The sequence below is a fragment of the Pongo abelii genome, chromosome 5 (assembly GCF_028885655.2).
Source record: "Pongo abelii isolate AG06213 chromosome 5, NHGRI_mPonAbe1-v2.0_pri, whole genome shotgun sequence".
Lineage (NCBI taxonomy): Eukaryota > Metazoa > Chordata > Mammalia > Primates > Hominidae > Pongo > Pongo abelii.
Window position 1 is genome coordinate 57,759,697 of NC_071990.2, and position 23,085 is coordinate 57,782,781.

The window sequence follows — 23,085 nt, forward strand, 5'->3', positions numbered from 1 at the left end:
AGGGAAAAGAGACTGTGAAGGGAAGAGAACAAACATTTTGTAGATGTTTGGTGTTGAATATATGCTATGGAGGCAGTTTCTATAGTTTCATTTACTTCATGAGGTTTCTTTTTTTTTTGAGGTGGAGTCTTGCTCTGTTGCCCAGGCTGGAGTGCAGTGGTGTGATCTCAGCTCACTGCAACCTCCACCTCCCAGGTTCAAGCGATTCTCCTGCCTCAGCCTCCTGAGTAGTTGGGACTACAGGCGCACGCCACCACACCCGGCTAAATTTTTGTATTTTTAGTAGAGATGGGGTTTCACCATATTGGCCAGGCTGGTCTCAAACTCCTGACTTTGTGACCTGCCTGCCTCGGCCTCCCAAAGTACAGGGATTACAGGCATGAGCCACCGTGCTTGGCCAATGTGTTGATTCTTAACATGTATTTTTATTTATAAGAATGGGAGTATAATTTATTTTCAAATGATGATGAATCTCCTGAGTCACATTTTTACCCTCATTTAAACTATTGTCTTTTATGTAGACTATAAGTGCATATAGAGTATGTTTTGCCGTATCTCAATTCTATACCATTCTTAGCATATAATACATAATTTTAGGGTAGCCCTCCTGCGATTCCTTGTTAGCACTGCTTTCAGTAAAATGAGGGTATTAAATATTGGCAGAGTATCTGAAATATGAAATAATTTTAGGTTGCTTTGATCTTTAAAGAAGTTACATTATATATTTTACTATTTAGATCCACACTGTTGATACAATCATACATATCACACAAAATTTTAGCTTTGAAATGCATTTATTTTTTGATTATTGGAATTCATCCTTCATGAAATTTTTATTGAGCAGTGTTTGTTTTAAATTAAGCTCCAGAGTATAACTGCAACCAAATAGCAATACATACAAGTGGTTTTCCATTCAAATTTACAAAAGCATTATTTATTAGTAATAAAAATATAGAAAGAATTGAGTTTTCCTTTTATCCCCAATTTTTTGTTTTTAAAAGACCATTTACTAACAAACATCCTACTGTAGATATTTCGAGAGAGAGATGAAAATAATAATAATAAAGATTATTATAGCCCAATCATCCAGTTAAGCCAGGAGTTTGATGACTGGATATTTCAGAGTCTACTGCGGGTTTTAAATATTTTGTTAGCAAATGAATTCATCTGTATGATGATAGACTTACATGTTTTATAGCTGAAAACCTAAGGAGTGACAATAGTACACGTGACATTCTTAACAGTTAAAACTGAGTAATTCCTGTTCATTAGGTAGGTGCCATGTGGAACAAGCTTTCACCTCATCAGTTCATTTTGTTTTCAGAGAAACAGACTAATGATAGATTAATGGGAACATTTTATCAGGTTAGCAGTAACTATTTCAAAGGTTTTGAAAAGTATGCTAATAATTAATTAACAATATCTTATATTAAAAGGGTCCAACACTAAGTTGGGACATTAGGTCCTAAGGCCAACTCCCTATTCTAAGGTCTTCAGAAAAGGTCCAGTTTCCTAAAACTCACAGGTCCAAGGAGTACATGTTATTGAGAGTTCTTTCTGAGCACTGCACTGCCAACTTCTAAAGCAACCACCTAAAACTTCACTCCATAATGAGGAAAGTTTTCATCTTTTTGGTAGTTTTAGCTTTATTTTGAAAAAGTACATGTGTGCTATCATCAACTTTGGGCAGATACAAAGGAAATCATTTAACCTGGTTTTATTTAACTATATTGCCTTATATGGGTTATTCTGTATACTATTTAATTCATAGACAGAGACTGGAAAAGGAAACCTGAGGAACTCTGAAATATGGCAATTATTCCACAGCGATATGTCTATGCAAAAAGATTAGCCGTAATGTTAAAAAAGTAGATTAGAGCACAAATGCACAATCACCTGGAATCTTGGAAAAGTTTTTCTTTAGTATACATGGTTTCATAAAATTGAAGTTATTTAAGAGAATGAAGGGTCTTAGAGGGAAAAAAATGTCAATTTTTGAAGGCTTTAAGAATTGATTAAATTGAGAAATTAACATGGCTGACTTTCAGGCCTACTTAATTATTTTAAATGACTAATTATGGTTAGGTTTAAAATACAGCAGTGCAAATTAAAAATTCAAATATGTAACAAAGATCTCTCTTCAGTTCTTATTTAAAAAAAGATAAAACTAGGTACATAAAATTATATTACAGGAACTGTAACTATCCTCAGATTACTTTTTTTAATATAGAAAGGTAACACACATTTAGCCACACAGCTAATATGAAAAAACTAGAACACATATAACAAGTGATTTTTCTGCCAATAAAGACAAAAGACTATTTGCTGCAAAATATTATTTTGTGCAAAAATTAAAGAGACTATTTGAAGAGAGTAGAAAAGATGACTCATTAGCAGTACCCACTGTTAGGAACTGAGTTTTGCCCCCAAAACCTATGTCACTATCAGCAATGGGAGTGGTGACAACTGGTGACATAAAAATAAACATTTTACATTACTGTGAAATAGATAATGCCAGATCATTTCAATATGATGAAAAGCGAAAATTTCCTCTTTTTAATAATTTTTTAATTATTTTTCAATCTAAAATGGCAAAGAGAACATTTACTTTTGATCACTTAACAAGGACACACCCAGGAAATTTGATTTTCTCAACACTAGGAGGATGAGGGGAGTACAGATGGAAGACTTAAAAAACAAAAGATAAAACACGAAAGGAGTACATAAAATATTGTTTAGTACAAATAATGAAAAATGACTTCATGACACATTTTCCAATAAAAGTTATTTTTACAGATTTTGCAATGCTGTAAAAACCAGGTATATTGAAAGGGGTTATTTATAGGTTAAAAATAAAGCCATTGATGAGTGATAATCAGTTTTAACAGAGTTGACACAATTATCTTAGCTGGAAAGCTATTGTCCCAAGTGACAAAATTTATGTTCTGACACATGATTACATATTAAATCATCTTGTAAAAGAAATGATTTTGTAGGTGGGACTGACAGCTCTTGAGAAAGTGCTATACAAACTGAAGGTTATAGAAATGTTGAAGTGATAATCTTAAAATACCATACAAAAATGTGTAAACAAAAGGATGGTTTAGAGTTGCAGGGCATTATAAAACATGTAATTTTAGTTAAGACTAATAATATTTTTGTGCACTTTAAAAATGGTTAGTATAATCTTGTAAGTTCAAAGCTGGGTTCTCAGTGAGCAGCAAAAGTTGTTAGCTGCATCACCACACTTCACAGGACCTCCTGAATGATTGCAGATGTGCTGTGTACCTTCTTAAGGGGCTTTGGCTGACCTTAGGACAGGAGGAGCTCACCATGCTTATGGGTGACTATATCAAAAAGATCTGCAATAAGGCTCACCTGGGAGATGCTCTAGCATTCAAATTCCTATACTCCTCTTTTATCTACGCTGTCAGATGAAAACTGCTTACTGCTTTTAAAAGATATAATAAACAATATAAATTCTGATAGTAAAGCACTATAAAAATTAGGTATGATATTTTTGGCACAAAGCACTTTTTAAACCCAAGCTCATTTTGCAAAATATATGTCTAGAGTTTCTCATTTGAAAATAAAAACATATACACAATATGTAAATGGTTTTATAAGTGAATTAATTAGAATGTACATTTTCTTAAATACTGCACATACCTTCAGCTTACTCCAGTACCAGACATCTGCATGCACACCCCACATTCTACATTACACAGATATTGCACAAGTTTCAATGCCAAAATACTAATGCAGTCTGGCAAGATTTAGGGTTTACCTTTCAGTATTATTTTGTGAAAGTATTCAGATTCAATACTATTTCGCAGAAAAGCTACATGACCAATTTCAGGAAAAGAATGCTTGCTATCTTTCCTTGATCCACAGTATTAAAATCTGTAACAATATATTTAGGCATTTCATTTATGTTTTCCAGCATTTAAAATTCAGCAACACCTGTGTTTGAAATTTCTTATAGTATTCCTTTAAAAACAGGAGAAGCTTCGTCTAATGTAAAAAAAATTAAAGGAGTCCACAGGGCAATAATTTTTCCACCAGAGGTCTCACTCTACATTCTGAAAAGCACTGCAGAGCAATATTTAAGTCTGTCACTTTCAGAGAGCCATTAGGTGCAAAGTCTGCTGAAAACCTTGTAACATAACCGTGACAGCTGGATGGGTTTCTTAATGAATTGCACAATGTAATTCAATTGTTTTCCTCCCAAAACATCTTAGGGTATGCTACAGCTGCTAAAAGGATTTCTGTTTTTCTTGGTCCTTTGTTTGTTGGGTCTAAGATTGATGACATCTCCACCATTGAGGGTACTTGAATTCTGACCTGAGTGACTTCCACCAGATGTATTAAAGACACCTGTATAAATTGAGGGAAAAGAGTGATTGCCACTGACATGCCTGAGTTACCTGTTGCATCCAGCTTGTTAGTAAAATCAGTAATATTTTCAAGTATTTACAGTTTCTCTAAAATTGTAGTAAAATCCAACAAAATTTAGCATCTTAACCATTTTTAGGCATACGGTTCAGTGGTATTAAATACATTTGTAATGTGGAACAATCACCCCCGTCCATCTCCATAACTCTTTTCATCTTTAAAACTGAAACTCATACCCATTAAACAGTAACTAACTCCCTTTTCTCCCTCCCTGCAGACCTTAGCAACCAGCATTCTATCTTCTGTGTCTTATGATTTTAACTACTCTACCTTATATAAATGGAATAATAGTGTCTTTTTGGGACTGACTTATTACATTTAGCATAATGTCTTCAAGGTTCATCCGACGTAGAACACTGAAGCATTTCCTTCCTTTTTAAGGGTGAATAATATTCCATTGTATGTATACACCACATTTTGCTTATCCTTTCATACATCAATGGACACACATTTATGATTTTAAAGCTCTTGTTTTAGTTTTACTTTTAGTAGCTAATACACATGGTACAACGTTCCAAGGCTATAAAAGAGGTCACATTAGGGCTCTTTTTTACCCAGATTTTCACCCCTTGCCAGTTTTCCCTCCCCTAAGGTACGCATGTTATTACTTTTCCTACTTATCCTTCCAGATATAGTTTATGCATATATAAGCTAAAATGCATATATATTCTCTTTTCTACCTAAGTTGTGGCATATTCTACACAATGCTCTGCATCTTTTGACTAACAATTTATCTGACATTTGGAATCAGTAAATACGATAATTTTTATTTATTTATTTTTTGAAGACGGAGTCTCGCTCTGTCGCCAGGCTGGAGTACAGTCGCGTGATTTTGGCTCACTGCAACTTCCGCCTCTTGGATTCAATTGATTCTCCTGCCTCAGCCTCCCAAGTAGCTGGGACTACAGCCGCCCGCCGCCACGCCCGGCTAATTTTTTGTATTTTAGTAGAGACGGGGTTTCACCGTGTTGCCCAGGCTGGTCTCAAACTCCTGAGCTCAGGCAATCCACCCACCTGGGATTAGAGGTGTGCTAGGATTACAGGCATGAGCCACCGCGCCCGGCAACTACGATAATTTTAATAACTTATTAACTTCACATCATATCACCTCCTCAAGAATACCTTTTAGTTAACAACAGTAACAACAGTATTTCTGAGGGGTGTGTGTGTGTTTTAAGAGATAAGGTCTTGCTCTGTCACCAGGCTGGAGTGCAGTGGTGCAATCATAGCTCATTGCAGCCTTTAACTCCTGGGCTCCAGCAGTCCTGCCTCAGCCTCCTGAGTAACTGGGACTACAGGCACAGGAATGCCATCAGCTAATTTTTCTTTTTTTTTTTAAGAGACCGGATATTGCTATGTTGTCTAAGTTGGTCTCAAACTGTCGGCCTCAAGCAATCCTCCTGCTTCAACCTCCCAAATAGCTGGGATTATAGGCACGAGCAACCACACCCAGCTATTTGTGAGATTCTGTGTTAATACTAGTAAGATACGTTTTTCCTACTTATACTAAAACAGTAAAAAAGTGGCCCACAGATAAAAGTGATGAGTAGCTAAAAGATAAAGAACTTTATAGTTTCCATTTTGAACTGTGTTATTCACAAAATGTAATCTCCAATTTATGATATAGCATCCATGACACAAAATTCTGGGCCAGAGATACTGTCAGGGATACAAAGGTGACTAAGACCAGTTCTTGCCCACAAGAAGTTTACAATGTAGTAAGACAAGACAGTAAACAAGTAATGCCATATGACATTATATGTTAAGTGTCATAAAAGAGACACAAAATCTTACAGAAGTTTCAAAGGAAGGACAGATTGCATCTGATACATAGGAAAACTACATGATACAAAGGAAAAACTACATGAAGAAGGTAGAACTGGACACTTGGCAATGCCCTGGACTTAGATGTCTATTCTTTTAGAAGATGGAGGTTGGGCAGTGGCTCACACCTATAATCCCAACCCTTTGGGAAGCCGAGGCAGGAGGATCACTTGAGCCCAGGAGTTCAAGACCAGCCTGGACAACACAGTGAGACTCTGTTTCTTTAAAAAAGAAAGAAAGAAAAAAAGTATGGAGGATGTGTCTTCAGGCAGGCAGATACACAACTGAGAACTTTCTAGAAAGGCCTTGAGGAATGACTTGTTCTTCGACAGAAGATGGGAAAGAGGTCATTCTCAATAGAAGAAAAAAATGACCAAAAGTGAAGAAGCAAGCAAGCATGGGGCATACTCAGGAAAGATCAAGACCTCTTGAGAGAACCAGTAAATGGGTTACATATATGTAATGGTGTGGCAGGAGGCTACATAGAAGGAAGTGCAAAACCATCTTTAAATGTTGGATTGAAGAGAATCTGCATTTACTTTGTTCCACAGTGAGTCTTATTAAAGCTTTAATCAGTAGATACGCAGAAGACAAGAGGGAAGCCAAGAAGACCACACCAGGTAGAGGCTTATTATAAGTGTCCTGTGTTCACAAAGCATTTGAGGTCTCTGATGGCAAGAAATTTTGCAATGAAAATGGCAAAGGCAGAAAAAAAAAAGCCAGAAACCAGGAAAAATCTCAGTTAAAACAGGTCCAGAAAATAATGTGTTTGTTTCTACATATGCAGTGAAGGGGGATGGAATACAGATATGAATTCCTTAAGAGACTATACAAGTATTAAGATTTAGAACCAGCAACTTTGGCTCTCATTTTCCTGGAATCCAAAACAAGAAGAGAGACATCTGGTCAGGCAGTTATTGTGAAAGAGAACACAACACACTTGTTCTTCAGGGAATGCTAAAGTTTTGCTGGCATTTAACATAAGAAAAAGCAAAATCAGTAATGGGTAATAAGCAAGATGGTAAGAAAGGGAAAAGGTAAGAGCCAGTGTAAGTACAGATTCAGAAGAATAACTGTTATAAAGTTCCTTTATATAAAGGACAGATCTTTACAAAAAGTCTTTATTTCTGCTGTGTTTAATCTATCAAATGGATTCATAAAATTCAATGGCAAAAAAACCCCCATTAACACAATATACCTTTTAACAAGAGACCTGATACTTAAATCACTGACTTAATAGTTTAATAATCACTTTTAAATCACATTTCTGAAAGAAATGAGCATATTATATGTGTTTTTTAACTTTACCAAGTAAACATGGGCTAAAATTTCCTATGTACTTACCAATTTTGTTACTACTTGAATGCGTTAGTTCTGGATCCTCAGCTATTTGTTGTTTGAGTTTCTGAAGGTATTTTTCAGCCAAATACTTAAAAACTAGAATAAAAAGAAAACACCCAGAACCAGGTCAATGATTTATGCATGTAAATCTGTTATTTCACATCATTTATAATATTTATACTTACTAAACAAATTTAAAGTTAGAATTAGCAGCATACAATCTAGTTAAAAATTCAACTTTTAAACATTATTTGGGCAGTATCTGAGTACAATGATAATATTAACAAATGTATAATGGTATTTTATTAGTAAATAAGTGAAATAATACTTGTAGTGATTGGCTCTTCTAAGTATCTGAATAGTGATTAATACTAAGCAACACTAAACAGACTCAGTCTTGAAAAGATGTCTCCTTTATGTGAAGAAAAGTATCCAAAATAGACATCCAAGAGAATATCTAGTTGCAATCTAAATAAGCGGCAATTCTAGAATGAGAAAAATAACTTACCATCTTTCTCTAATTTCACTTTCTTAAACTACGAAATACTATTAAAGTATTAAATTAAATACTATTAAATAAACTAACTACCTAGTGGAATATCTACTATCATGGGGTTCTAAAACTGAGTTATTTTTAACAGGTATGCATCAAAACCACATATGCATATACTCTACATATATAGCTTACATTTTTCAAAGATAATAATAAAAATGGAAAACCTTACCAGGATGAAAAGTATTCAAGGGCATTAGTAAATAATTAAGCACTAACAAAAAGAAGTAGAAAGCCTTTAAATTCTACTTAATGTTAGGTGACAAAAAATTCTTGTTTCATTATAAATATAATTTCTAAACAACACAATTTTAAAAGCGCAAAAATAAAATTTCTTTTTGCAATCTATATCCTTTAAAGGCAATTTACCTTCATTCACATTTAGATCTTCTTTCACTGATGTTCTGTAGAATCTTAACTTTAACCTTTTTGCCAGTGCCTCAGCTTCCTCACTGCACATCAATTTAAAAAAAAATGCTTTACAAAGGTGCCTTCTGATAGCTTGTTTTTTAAATCACTTTTAATTACATTTACTGAATACAGTTTGGCAGGGAAGGGAGGGAAGGGAGGGAAGGTGGATCAGATCTTTCAGAAAATTTTCATATTTCTTTTTAAAAGAGCTTGATATCAATGCCCAGTTAAGTAAAATCAGTTGAAAGCTATGTTTTCACTTAGTGCCTGTACTGATTTTAGTTTTCACTACTCTTGAGAAATAAACACCAACTGTTATACCGTATGTGTACATAGAAGACTTTTCTATAAAATCATTAATCTCTAGCCCTAAAATAAGAAAATATCACTTTTCTTTGTATAATATTTTAATTAATTTTAATCTCTTCCTAAGAACACCTGTAGTTAATTACACTGAAAATCTTACAGTGAATTACTTATTTTATTCTTACTGGCCATGAAACAATTTTGCTGCCTAAAGCCAAAGTCAGTATATTAATGACTACATCTCCAAATTGTACTCCTAATTTTAGTTTTATCAGGATTCCTGGTTGTGGACTCCTGATATTAATGTCATTAGAGACTGTTGTAACCATGCCCCATAGGCTCCCGCTATTCCTCTGACTTCTGGTCTTCAGCCCCTTGTGTAGTCTCCTCGCACACTGTAATCAAGGTTGGTCTGGGTGTCCACTAATATACAATACAAGGGACAGTATAAGACTGGGTCATAAGAAACATTGTGGCTTCTGTCTTGCTCTCTCTTGGATCACCCACTCTGGCAGAAATAGCCGCCGTGTTGTGAGAACAGGAGAGGCCCATCTGACAAGGAACTAAGGCTTCCTGCCAAGTGAATAAGCCATCATAGAAATGGATGGTCCAGCACCAGTGTAGCCTTTCCGTGAGAACAGGCCTAGCCAACATCTCGACTGCAGCTTCATGAAAAACCACCAGCTAAGCCATTCCCAAACTCCCGACCTACAGAAACTGTGATATAATAGATGTTTGTTGTTTTAAGACACTAAGTTTTGGGCTAATTTGTTATATAGCAACAGATAACTAACAGAAGAAGACTTAAAAAACAGGTAAAAACCAAGCAAATATTTTCAAAACTAGCAAAAATAATGCAATAAGTAAATATTTATAAACAAATTATCTGTTCACAAATTTGAGCATAAGAGTTCTGAATATACAAAACAATATGAATCTGAACCCTTAATTAAAATTCATCAACATAGGATAGTTACTTATTCTGGGTATTACAAAATCTAGGGATGCTTTTCTTAACATTCTTACCATATTAAGGTTTGACTTAACATGAAGAATTAGATTTCTTGTGCAAAGACCTGAGATTAGAATTCTAAAAGAGCCTTCAAATTTTAATCCTTTAATTTTATCTACTTAGGAATCAATGAATTTTTTAACCCAAACCAATCACACAGAAAATAGCTCACAGAAATTTTAGGTAAATTAAAATATTTAAGTCATTAAAGCCTTCAAAATGAAAGTATAGAATTTTTCCTAGATCCTGTAAAACTGCAAAAATTAAGATGTCTTAACTTTATAGAATTACTGTCCCTCCTCCCCCAAAAGTAGCCACTTACTTCTTTATACAAGAATCATCCAGGAGATCAATCTTGTTTTGCACAAGTACAGTTGGTATATCTCCCACTTCGGCTACTACTTTCTCTCTCCAACTGGAAACTGCTTCAAAAGATTCCCTATCTGTGGTAGAGAACACGAGCACACAAGCCTGGGCTCCTGTAAGTTCACAATCAATCAATCAATCAATCAAGGTATTTACATTAACATATTACATTTACATTAAGAAAACAATCTCATGAAGAATGGGGGCAACTTTTATCCATTCAAAACAACTTTTATGTAAATAAATGTTGAACTCATCTTTGTACTACTCTTCTTTACTTTTCAACATATAAACTCTATTTATGTTGAACTCATCTTTGTACTACTCTTCTTTACTTTTCAACATATAAACTCTATTTATGTTGAATTCATCTTTGTACTACTCTTCTTTACTTTTCAACATATAAACTCTATGTTGAACTCATCTTTGTACTACTCTACTTATCAACATATAAACTCTATTTATGTTGAATTCATCTTTGTACTACTCTTCTTTACTTTTCAACATATAAATTCTATTTTCATTTTTACCAAAAACAGTGGTTTTCAAATGTGTTCAACTGTCAAAGTACCCTCAAAACCATACACATTCTTTTTGGAATACCATAAAATACTGATTTAATTCCATTATAAAAGCTAGAGAGAATGGTAAACTAAAATTACAGGCTGTTGCCAAATTCTTCTTGTTAATTTGCTTCTTAATTTCTTTCAGCGCAGATTTAAGAAAAATGTCATTTGCTTAATTTCTTTCAGCGCAGATTTAAGAAAAATTTATGAGAAAAAAATCATAATTTGTTCATTCTATTCACTTTTTAAATAAATTGTATTATTTTATTTTAGTAGAATACCAGTGATCCTAAGGAACATAATTTGAAAGCCAATGCCAAGAGTATATATATATATAATAAAGGGGGTGGGGGAAACTTAGTTTTACCCTGTTTAACTGCATAATTTTACCCACCCATATTGTATCCATTGACAATATTTTAACCATCAACTGTCATTTTAGGCTGATAATATCAAAGACTAAAAATAAGCAGAAACCTCTTAGAAGAAGCAGTTTTATAAATTATTAGCTATTAATTCAGGTAGCATGGTGATAAAAGCAGGCATGTAAGCAACAAGAGAAAATCATCCTGGGGGTCAAGAGGATTTCCTGAAATCAAGGCATGTTTTCTTACCATTACCCCTTCCTTACAGATCCCTCTGGTATAAGAGTTTTCTACTAAGACTCAAGATACGTCTGGGCTATCTAAGACACTCTAGAGCCAAAAATAGTCTGTATATCTATATATCACTGGGGGAATACTGAAAGCAAAAGACCACAGAAAGAAAATAGCAGTTTGCTATTACTGTAAAAACAGAAGGTTCATTTGGAAAATCTTCCCTACCCTAAAAAACAGGTTTTTTGTATTCTGGTTTTTTTGAGACAAGGTCTCACTCTGTTGCCCAAACTGGAGTGCAGTGGCACGATCATGGCTCGCTGCAGCCTTGACCTCCTGGACTCAATCAATCCTCCCACCTCAGCCTCCTGAGTAACTGGGACTTACAGGAGAGGCCTGCCATCATGTACAGCTAATTCTTTGTTTGTTTTGTTTTGTTTTTTTTGTTTGTTTGTTTTGTAGAGATGGGGTCTCCCAGTGTTGCCCAGGCTGGTCTCAAACTCCTGGGCTCCAGCAATCTGCCTGCCTCAGCCTCCCAAAGTGCTGGGATTACAGGTGTGAGTGACTGTGCCTGGCCTAAAAACAGGTTTTAATCCAAATAATAAATGAATAATGCAAAATACAGAAAGAGAGAGACAAAGACACCCTGAGACCTTCTCAGAATTTAAGGGAAAACAGAACTGAAGAGATCACATTAGTATACTGATAAATAAACTTATATTTACTTGAGCTGTAATATTTACCTCAACTACAAATAAAAAAAATTATGTAATCATATTTTAAGAAACTGTGGATCATGAGGTCAGGAGATCGAGACCATCTTGGCTAACACGGTGAAACCCTGTCTCTACTAAAAATACAAAAAATTAGCCGGGTGTGGTGGCGGGCGCCTGTAGTCCCAGCTACTTGGGAGGCTGAGGCAGGAGAATGGCATGAACCCGGGAGGCAGAGCTTGCAGTGAGCCGAGATCGCGCCACTGCAAGACCAGCCTGGGCAACATGGCAAAACCCCATCTCTACAAAAAATACAAACATCAGCCAGGCATGGTGGCGCACGCCTGTAGTCCCAGCTACTCAGATGACTGAGGTGGGAGGATTGCTTGAGCCTGGAGGTTGAGGCTGCAGTGAGCTGTGATTGTGCCACCGCACTCCAGCATGGGCAAAAGGGTGAGAGTCTGTCTCAAAAAGAAAAAATTTGTTCTTTATCATAAAACTCAATGAATTACCTTTAAACCTACAGCTTTATATCCAGCTGTCATTTAAATCTGAGGGCACAATAGGGTATTTCCAAGTGTTCAAGGTCTCAGACACTTAACCAAAAAAACCTCTTAGAGGAAGCATATATGATGGAAAAAAACAAACAGATAATGCTAGAGATATGGGCAGTAAGAATGATTAAGAAAAGCTCAACATTATTTAAAAAATCAAAGACCAAAAGATAAAGTATGTCCATAACAACCCCAAAATTATTTAGCAGGAGACAGAATGGGTAGGAGACCAGAGAAATGTGGGAATGTGCCAAAGTGCTTGTGTGAAGAAAGGGAAGATGTTTACATAATCAGGGAGGTAAATAAACAAACCCTGCAGCAGAGGCCTGTGGCTGCATGCATGTCCCCTCAACCGGGCTTCAGTGCAGCTGTGGAGAACAGTTCCTGTGCCAGTTGCTCCTGCCTATGCTGCAGGGGGCTCTGCTGTTCTGCTGGGGGCTTTTCTGATGCATCCCCAAGGGGGAAGTGATGCCTCTGGGGGTGGGGGTGGAATGAACACCTCAGCCTCCCTTTGGTAGGCTCCTGAGGCCTCTCTTCAAGGTTCCTCAGGGAGACTGAGCCCCAGTGGCCCACAGTGATATACTTAGAACCCTTTACTGGTTTTTCTCCCTTCCTTGCCTCATTCCCTCTAGTCTTGCACTCTACTTCCTGGGATCGTGTCCCAAATAAACCAGCCGTACCCATGTGGCGCAGTGGGAGGGCACACAGAGGCTTAAACTAAGTAAGTGCCTTAAATTAAAGGCAATCACCTTAAGAATAAGAGAATGTATGACCATTAAACCACAGGAGAAAAATGGATTTGTGCAGTATAAAGAACAAAATCAAAAAACAAGAACTGCAGGAAATAAAAAATCTGAAATAAGATCGCAAAAATAAGTCCTAAGAAGATAAATTACAATCTCTAGAAAGAATGGTACACAAATCTCCAAAGCAGGATTGTTCACCTGATACCAAGCCTTTATATCAAATGCTGTACCACCTTGTCTGATTTAACCTAAATATATTACTAAAATGGAAAAAAAATCAACTGGATTACTTTTTATGGATTACTTTTATGGTTATAATAATTCTGACAAATATTGGACAACCACTTGTTTCCACTTCCCCTAACTGAATATCATCTGCCATCTAGACAGATAAAATACTTTGTCAAACTGTGATTCATCATGGTTCTTTTATGTTTGGAAAAATCCTAATGACCAGAAAGCCCTTTCTAATATTTAGTTTAAAAAGCTCAAAAGATGACCCCTTACCCTCCACCCTTTTTTAAAAAAAAAACTCTGACTGAGGTACCAATAAAGACAAATACAAGATTCCAAGATTTATGAGACAGATCATTATTTGCAGAATTTAGAAAGCAAATGGCTGATGATCCTGCTGCACAACTCTGAACTCCCTCAAGCACTTCAAGATTTTTTTTTTTTTTTTTTTTTTAATATGAGACGGGGGTTGGAAAGAAAAAGGATCTGTAAAGAATTTCTTGGCCGGGTGCAGTGGCTCACGCCTGTAATCCTAGCACTTTGGGAGGCTGAGGTGGGTGGATCATGAGGTCAGGAGTTTGAGACAAGCCTGGCCAACATAGTGAAACCTCGTCTCTACTAAAAATACAAAAATTAGCCGGGTGTGGTGGTGGGCACCTGTAGTCCCAGCTACTTGGGAGGCTGAGGCAGGAGAATTGCTTGAACCCGGGAGGCGGAGGTTGCAGTGAGCTGAGACCATGCCATTTCACTCCAGCCTGGGTGACAGAGTGAGACTCCGTCTCAAAAAAAAAAAAAAAAGAATTTTTTTAGAGGAAGTACTGTACTCCAAACCCTTTCTCCTGCAAAAAGGTGCAGTAGGATGGATGAGGGTGCTATCACCACCTCCTTCATCTCAAACCTTAAAGAATGGATGCTGACAAGACTAATTTAGGAAGCTGTTATGTATTTCCAGCAACTGGGGGACATTAGGGACTAGTGATGCCTTGATTCAAGCCTGAGAAAAATGCAATGGGTGAGAGTGAAGTGAAAAATCAAAACCAGCAGACAAAAAGCAGACAGCTATATTGGGAAGGAACTGTGCTTCCCCCAATGGCAGGACAAAGAATGCACATGAATTTCATAGGGGCAGAGATGAACCACATCTAAGAGATACCAGTAATGGGGCTCTGGACATGCTAAACTAAAATATGGCACCTTGACGTACTGCATATTTCAAGCTGAAGGAATCTGAGAAAACAGCAGAAGCAGGAGAGTCACTTTGATCTCCCCCAGCCCCTTCTCCTCTGAAGCAGGTCATAAAATTCAGGAAGGATTTTCTTTCTTTTTTTTTTTTTTGAGATGGAGTCTTGCTCTGTCGCCCAGGCTGAAGTGCAGTGGCATGATCTTGGCTCACGGCAGCCTCTGCCTCCCGGATTCAAGCAATTCTCCTGCCTCAGCCTACTGAGTAGCTGAGATTACAGGCGGCCACCACCATGCCCAACTAATTTTTCTATACTTTTAGCAGAGATGGGGTTTTGCCATGTTGGCCAGGCTGGTCTTGAACTCCTGACCTCAGGTGATCCACCCATCTTGGCCTCCCAAAGGAAGGATTTTCTGACCCTCACCTGAAGGAGGTCATAAGCCCCTCAGGTGAGAGGTGACCTCCATATACCCAGAGGAAAGGAGAATCCTCATTTCTGAAGAGAGAGGGACACCAAAAGGAATCTGAATGAACCTCTGCTGATGAATCTTGCTAAGCTTCCTCCAGTTTACTGCTCTTAGCTCATATATGTCCTATCACATTCTTCAACGACTTTGCACTCTTCCTCAAACCTGGTATAAAAACGCTCAGGTTTAACTGTTTATCTGGGTTTTCATTTCCTTATGAAGGCTTCTTTGTCACGTAAAACTTATATTAAATAAATTCATAAGTTTTTCTCTTGTTAATCTGTCTTTTGTTAGAGACCCAATCAAGGACCAAAAAGAGTAGAAGGAAAAAGATATTTTTCCTTTCCTACAAACCAAAGTCACAATAAAAAACTGTAACAAAAATCTATTTCATGTTGTCTGTATCTTTCTGTACTAGCGGAGTCAACTTTCTAAAAAGTTTTAGAGAAATCACTTTGGATCCCAGAGGCTTCCTAATCTGTGCTCTGTTGTAACCTATTTACAAGAAGGTCTTGTTTCAACATCTCTCACTATACAATTAAGCCAGCATTCCAAGTCCATAATAATACCTTTGAGCAATGGCTTTGATATAATGGGTCTTTTAAATGAATTATAATAAAATTGTTCTTTTTAAAATTTTAATTTGTTGATTTTTATGCATCATTAATAACACATTTCTAGGATTTAAATCAGCAACTCATAACTATATATGGCATAGTGTTTCTACCACTAAATTTGTATCTTAATTCATTCTTTCTAGCCCTTACCTTCTCTTCTTACTTTTATTTCTATTTAATTTCATCACTATCTAAATATGTACTAGTAGCAGATATTGTCTGATTGCCTAGGTGACATCTCTCCCTAAAAACACCTTTCCCCCACTGTATAGTAGCCATATGGTTTAGGTAGACTAAACCTATTCTCTGCTGGAGGTGGGAGTTGTGGTGGTGGCAAGGAGCACAATGTGATCCAAGTCAATTAATCACATTCCTCTCATTATTGCAATCAGGTCAAGGGTGGTCTAATCAGAGAAAAGCTCAGGACATCTGAACCACTGCTGTGGGAAGTAACCCTCTCTCCCCAAGGATGTAAACAAAGCATATGGCTGTCCTTGCTCCTGGTGATAATCTTGCAACCGAAAAGGAAATCAACATGAGGAGGTACCGGTACCACACAGGGAGGAGACAAAGCCAGGAGAATCAGTAAGGTTATAGGCTGAACAAACAACTAAAAGAAATGCTATTTCCAGACTTTTCTATCAAATCAGTAAGTCTCTGTAGTTTTAAGCCAGTATGAAATTCCTTTTATATGGCAGCAACCAAAAGCATTCTAATGGAACCCCAAAGAGGTTTCCCAAAGGGAAAACATAAAATAATGTTCAATATACTGTTTTTCAATTTTATGTATAATTGCTGTTTTTTCTTTAATTCATATTGTATTGTGATAAATGTTTACTTTTACCATTTAGAAAAAGAAGAAGCTGAAACTGAGGACCTATCTCAGTATCTCACCCTCTCTGCCATTTTAATATAGTCAGCTAAAAAAAAGTTAAATTACTAAGATAGGCTGTTTTTTTTTTTTTTTTTTTTTTTTTTTTGAGACAGAGTCTTGCTCTATCACCCAGGCTGGAGTACAGTGGCATGATCTCGGCTCACTGCAGCCTCTGCCTCCTGGGTTCAAGCTATTCTCATGCCTCAGCCTCCCCAGTACTAAGATTATAGGTGTGCGCCACCACACCTGGCTAATTTTTGTATTTTTAGTAGAGACGTGTTTTCACCATATTGGCCAGGCTGGTCTCGAACTCCTGACCTCAGGTGACCTGCCGGCTGCAGCCTCTCAAAGTGCTGGGATTAGGCATGAGCCACTGCGCCCAGCCAGTTTTGCCTTTTTAAATTATAGAAACATAATGTCAAATATATTCTCTAAAAATAACCCTATTGGTTAAAAAGTAATAACTGCCACATCAAACTGTCAAAAGCTTAAAAAGGAATAGGCCAGCCTATCTATTTCCTCAAAAAAAAGAACAGACATTTCATGCAGAGAATTTAGAAGACAAAGTTCACTAGATAAAAATAAAATAATGAAAATCTCAAGTAATCCTACTTCTTTCTGGTGTTTCCATGTAGGTTTTATGTTTATTTTTTTCCTGAGTGTGTGGGGAAGGTAGTGGTAATAACCCCATTAAAAAATACAAATAACTTTTACTCAAGAATAAAACTGTACATTTAGGACCTGTTAATCAATACTGTCAAGGCTGATGAAATTCATAATTTGATACAAATATCATCTACTTGAATGACAGAGCCTTGGTAGAAAAAACAATACCATCTACTCCAAGAACGGCTTGGTGTAGTAAAAACATAATTCTCAACCTTAGACCATGATACAGGTGCTCAGGATCCAAAATGGTAGCCACAGAGAATAACCAAAGCCACTGTGGACGGGAAGCCTTAAAGTACACAGTAAACAGAGTGGTTAAGTAGTGGTGGCAAGAAACCAAAATGTGTTTTAGAGCAGGCAGTGGAAGTCAAGTTTCCTTGGTACCAATTTAGAAAGGCTACTTCTTTGGTCATTTATATGTTAGTACAATTATGAAACCTTAGTTGTCATTATTACAATAAATCCTACATTTTCAAAAGTGAAAAAAATAAGCTATATATTCAAAAGTTACATGAATTCACCCAATTTCTCAAGTATATCGATTTTATATAACTCGTATAAGTTTGTAAATAAGCAAGCTACTTCAATAAAATCAGTGGTAAATCCTGTCTAAAAGAAGAAATTATGTGTTTATATGATAGTGTACCTAAAAGTTCATTAACACTGTCACTTGGAACTTTCATATATATATACAGATTTCTTCAAGAGACATATACTGGTATACTGCTATTCAATATATCTATTCTATTTTCAAGTACTGCTTCTCTGATAATCCAGGACACACAAACATAGGTTCCCTTTCAAGTTGGGTAAAGTGACATATTAAAGAAGACTTCATGAAGAAGTCAGAAGAATTTCCATTGTATACATAACTATTATTTCAGTTTCATTAAACCTGTATCTTTCAATACAGGATGTTTAAAGAGACTTTGAAAAAATAATTCATAACTGCTTCCATATCATCTGTTCTTTGGGACTGTTTAGTATTCAACTACTAGCATTCTACGTACTAAGATAGAATATATTTTAATTTTTATGATACCAAAGAGTAGATTTAAAAGCAGAAAACAAAAGGAGATTTAAGAAGTAAAAAAGATAATTAGCTTAAAGGAAACTTTTCAGATATATTTCTAAGCAATGTTATTACATGAATATAAATACAAGTTAAGACAAAGAAGCCAGGGCAAGGTTTACTATGCCTATTATATCCCTAGAACAACAGAGACACTTAATACACATTTTCTGAATAAAACTTCAAATCTAGAGAAACAGTCATGGGGGCAACTATAAACAAGGTAGATCCTACTTTCCTGGGGCTTCTAGTTCAGAGAGCAAATACCTTTAGGTGAAATCATTTATATTTATAAATATAGATATATGTGTATATATACACACACACACATATGTACATATGTACACAGACATGTTTACATACATATATGTATATGTGTATATATACATCTCTTTATAAATATGTGCGTATATACACACATATATATTTGCATTTATATATATACACTGTGTGTATATATACATATATACATATATACATATATACACTTAATATATATACACACATATATACACACTAAATTATATATACATATTACATATATACACATATAAAGTGTGTATATATGTGTGTATGTATGTATATATATATAAAAAAATAAAATTTCATCCATTACTTAAGGTCAGAGTATAAAGTTATAGCATCTGATAAGTAAAATGAGACTATGTGATGAACGAGCAGAATTTCACTTTATAAAAAATTAACCAAAATGATACTGTCTCCTAAGGTCAACTGAATTCACTTCAGCCAACAGGTGCTACACAATGGGGCTGGGGAGACAAAGACAAAAAACCCTGCCACTCCATAAGCCAGAAGCTAAAGAAACTCATAATCTCTTAGGGAAAATAAATATGCAAATGCTACATAGAGTGATAAATGCAATAAACATATTGAATTAGCTAAAAAAGATTATTAACTGTTCAGGGATGAGTGCCACAGAAAGTTTCACAGAGACTTCTGAGATGTTAAGCCTGAAGGCAGAAGGTCAAGTAAGACAAGAAAGCATTCCAGGCATAGTGTAAAAAGAAAAGAAAAAAATGGGGGATTTCTCAAGGGTGAAGTACAAGTGAGGAATCAGCAGATGACGCTGGACAGACGAGGAGAAACACAGTTGTAAAGTCCTGTGTATATGATGCTGAAGAGTTTTAACCATGAAAGTGATTTGGTAGTGGGAAGGATAAAATAGTTTTCACTGATTCCATCTATTTTCTCAAAGCAGAGTGAAGCAAAGAAATGAGCAGAGTGGAGAGGAGGAAGGGATTCCCAAGGTTAAGGCAAGAGAAAACACAAAAGAGCTCTTTTGGAAAATGACAGAGACTTGAGTAAAGAACACTGAGAGTGCCTGGCAGCACTACGTTCATTAAGGTTATGTGATGGTAGCTTCAAAGTTCAGTCTGAATGGTTGTCTGATATTCTCTATATGGTTCAGGTGCTTGGATGCAGATTGGTAGATAGTCGAGTTTAACTGGGTTGGGCATTTTGCTGAGCAAGTATTATGCAGAGAGTGCAGGTCAGGGAGTTAAAGGTCCTTGCAAGCAAATGCTTACAGGACTAGAAAAACTAAGCTGAGGAAGGAAAGAAGTAAAACCATGTGGAAGGTCATATTTAAAAAGTGGTAGGGTCAATGAACAGAGAAGCTCTCGATGGTTTCAAGACAGCATCTGGGTATTAAAGTTAGCAAGTCACAAGCCACCAGTAGTGGTCAGGGAGTAGGAGACTATTGAGGTTTAGATTTTGGGGTAATGAAACAATTGTTGGCCTTGAAAACAACAAGGAAATGAGCAACAGGCTGAATTTTCAAAAAGTAACCCAAACAATTGTGGAGAAGAAACTGAGTCAGATGCCACTGTTATCAGAAAGGAGGCATAAAGGAAGTTGATGGACCATAGCAAGCAGGGGGATTAGTGGTGGGTAAAAGTCTCATGACGTGGACTTTCAAGGTGCCGAGGTTTTTGAAGGAGAAAAGAGGAGGAATGGTGTGGAAGCAGCAGTGAGAAACAAGACAACCTCTGCCCAACAGCCTTTAAGTCTTGAAGAATGTGAGTATGCAGGGATACGGGTAAAAAGCCTCCCTTAGAGAAGGCAGCAGAGGAAGTTGTGTCTTTAGAAAACAAGTTTTAATTACAACATGGTGAAAAGTTCAGAAAAGAGGGACATCATAGAAGGGATAATCAGTATATCAGTTGTGCCTTTTTATTTCCCACAGCATCTGCGAAATGCAGAGTATTAAATACCTGTCAATATGAATGATCAATTAATATTTACTTGGCATCAACAGGCTATAATGCTACATGGTATTCTACCAAGCTTTTGTTATTGTGTTCTCTCACTTTAATCACTATTGGCAGTTGAGTTACAGGAACACTGAAAATGGTGTTTTAAATTCCAAAAGAAAAGGGCAAAATTTTATAAGAAAATGTTAAAGGAAACTTTTAAGTTCCATTTGGAAGTTTAATTTAGCCTTTTAAGAAATTTTAGCCCACATTTTAGAGCTTTAAATTCTTTAGTCATGGTTCCTTCCTTTCAAAGGTATCTCATACTTCTCTGAACTCCTACAGCAGTGAAAAGGCTTTACCATGTGACTTCATGTGTCGTAACAAATGCCATCTTATTTGCCAGGGCTTTACTTTTTCACATGTTAGCTTCCACTCTCTGACTATACAGTCATTCTCTTGGGGTCAAAGTAGGCATTTAAGAGTTTCTTCCTGATTTGGTCTGGGAATGCGTACATGAGTCATATAATTCTAAGGCAGAGACAAACTGTCTACAGTACCAGGTATTATTTGCTACTATACAAGATCTTTAGAAGAATAATGAACTGGGGTTTTAAAAAATACTTTGAAATTATTTTAACTATTCTTCAAGAGAAGCCCTTATATGGGAAACAAAGAAAGCAAATTTATTTAGCCAAAATAATGTGCCCAAACAAAATAAATAAGTAAATCCTGTGTTTTACCTCGATAGTAGGCCTTTGTAATTGCATCAAATTCCTCCTGACCTGCAGTGTCCCATAACATTAGTCTGACATCTTCATCATTAACTCTAAAACAAGAGATGAATTTATTTCATATGTAAAGGAAAATGTTTTTGGTAATATAGCTTTGTGTATATTTTTCATTTTCAAATCCAAAGATATTAAAACTACAAATGCTCCTTGACTTATGATGGGTTGTCCCAATAAACCTACTGGGGGTTACATCCTGGTAAGCCCATTGTAAGCTGAAAATTTCCTTAAGTCAAAAATGCATTTAACACCCCATTAAACCACTGTAAATTCAAAAAACTCATAAGCTGAACTATTATAAATCCTTATGCTCCTCAACTTATGATGGGGCTATGTCTTAAAAAACCCATGCTAAAGTTGAAAAACTGTAAGTCAAACCTTCTTGAGTCAGGGACCACATGTACACTGTCAGTTTCACCCTGAAAAACTCTTGAGTACTTTCGGATGTTGATATCATTATCAACAGTGAAAGAGTGAAAAACATTCCCCTAAAGCTATAGCTTCCCACATGATTTGGATTTATCTGCCATGTTTTTTTCTTTGACACAGTCACAGCGTAGTGGTGGTCTAGGATTAACGTTTTGGGAAGGGGAATTTCCTTAGGTCAGTGCCTGTTCTCCTTTCCCGACATCTTTCTAATGAGTTCTGGTGCTTTTGTGATAAAATGAGGATAAGAATGCAAAAGAGCAATTTACCGCCAGTCACGGTGGCTCACGCCTGTAATCCCAGCAATTTGTGAGGCCAAAGTGGGCGGATCACTTGAGGCCAGGAGTTCAGTACCAGCCTGGCCAACATGGCGAAACCCTGTCTCTACCAAAAATAGAAAAATTAGCCGTGTGTGGTGGTGCATGCCTGTAGTCCCAGCTACCCAGGAGGCTGAGATGGGAGAATCACTTGAGCCTGGGAGGTGGAGCACCACTGCACTCCAGCCTGGGAGACAGAGTAAGACTCTGTCTCAAAAAAAAAAAGCAATTTACCTCCCTGGCTCACTGGTTGCCCTTAAACTTAAAATATACTCTGTTTTGTCATATAGTCAATTCTCATTATTCACAGTAGTTATGTTCTATAATGTCAATGTGAACACTGAATTAGCAAATACTGAACCACTGCTCCTAAGGGAAACATAGGGTTAGGTTCTTGAGAACCCCTGGTTACACTTTCATCAACTCATCAATACGTAACCTTGTTTTATGTGTTTCTGTTTAAAGACACCTTACTGATTGATATATATTGTTAATTCATTAACACTGAATTCACCACCAACAGCACTATAACTCGTGCCTGAACAAAGCTTATCTAACATATTTATTTTTTCTGTAAGGCACATCATAGCCTTCCTATACTTAGGAATGCTAGACAGCACTGCAGCACTACACTTAGGAGCCTTCTTAAACAGCAAAATCACCAAGAAAAAGCACAAAATGTAAAAAATGTGGCATTAAACAGAACACAAAAAGGACATGTGTTTACTGTATGAGGTACTGAAACAAGAAAGCAGACTTGTTTGAAGACCTCAGCTGGGAAG

The 23,085-nt window shown here is 36.4% G+C and overlaps 1 protein-coding gene across 3 annotated transcripts in view; it reads right to left on the minus strand.

The window, feature by feature from the left end:
- Window positions 1-775: 775 nt before the first annotated feature.
- RAB23 (RAB23, member RAS oncogene family) overlaps window positions 776-23,085 on the minus strand; it is a 36,748-nt gene continuing 14,438 nt past the window's right edge. For all 3 annotated transcript variants that reach the window (XM_009241987.4, XM_003776861.5, XM_054557659.2), the window contains exons 3-7: window positions 21,513-21,598; window positions 10,225-10,381; window positions 8,543-8,625; window positions 7,624-7,716; window positions 776-4,377 (exon numbers count right to left, since the gene is read on the minus strand). In XM_009241987.4, the coding sequence (XP_009240262.1) occupies window positions 4,238-4,377; window positions 7,624-7,716; window positions 8,543-8,625; window positions 10,225-10,381; window positions 21,513-21,598 (559 nt within the window). In that variant the 3' untranslated portion in view covers window positions 776-4,237. The remainder of the gene's footprint in view (window positions 4,378-7,623; window positions 7,717-8,542; window positions 8,626-10,224; window positions 10,382-21,512; window positions 21,599-23,085) is intronic.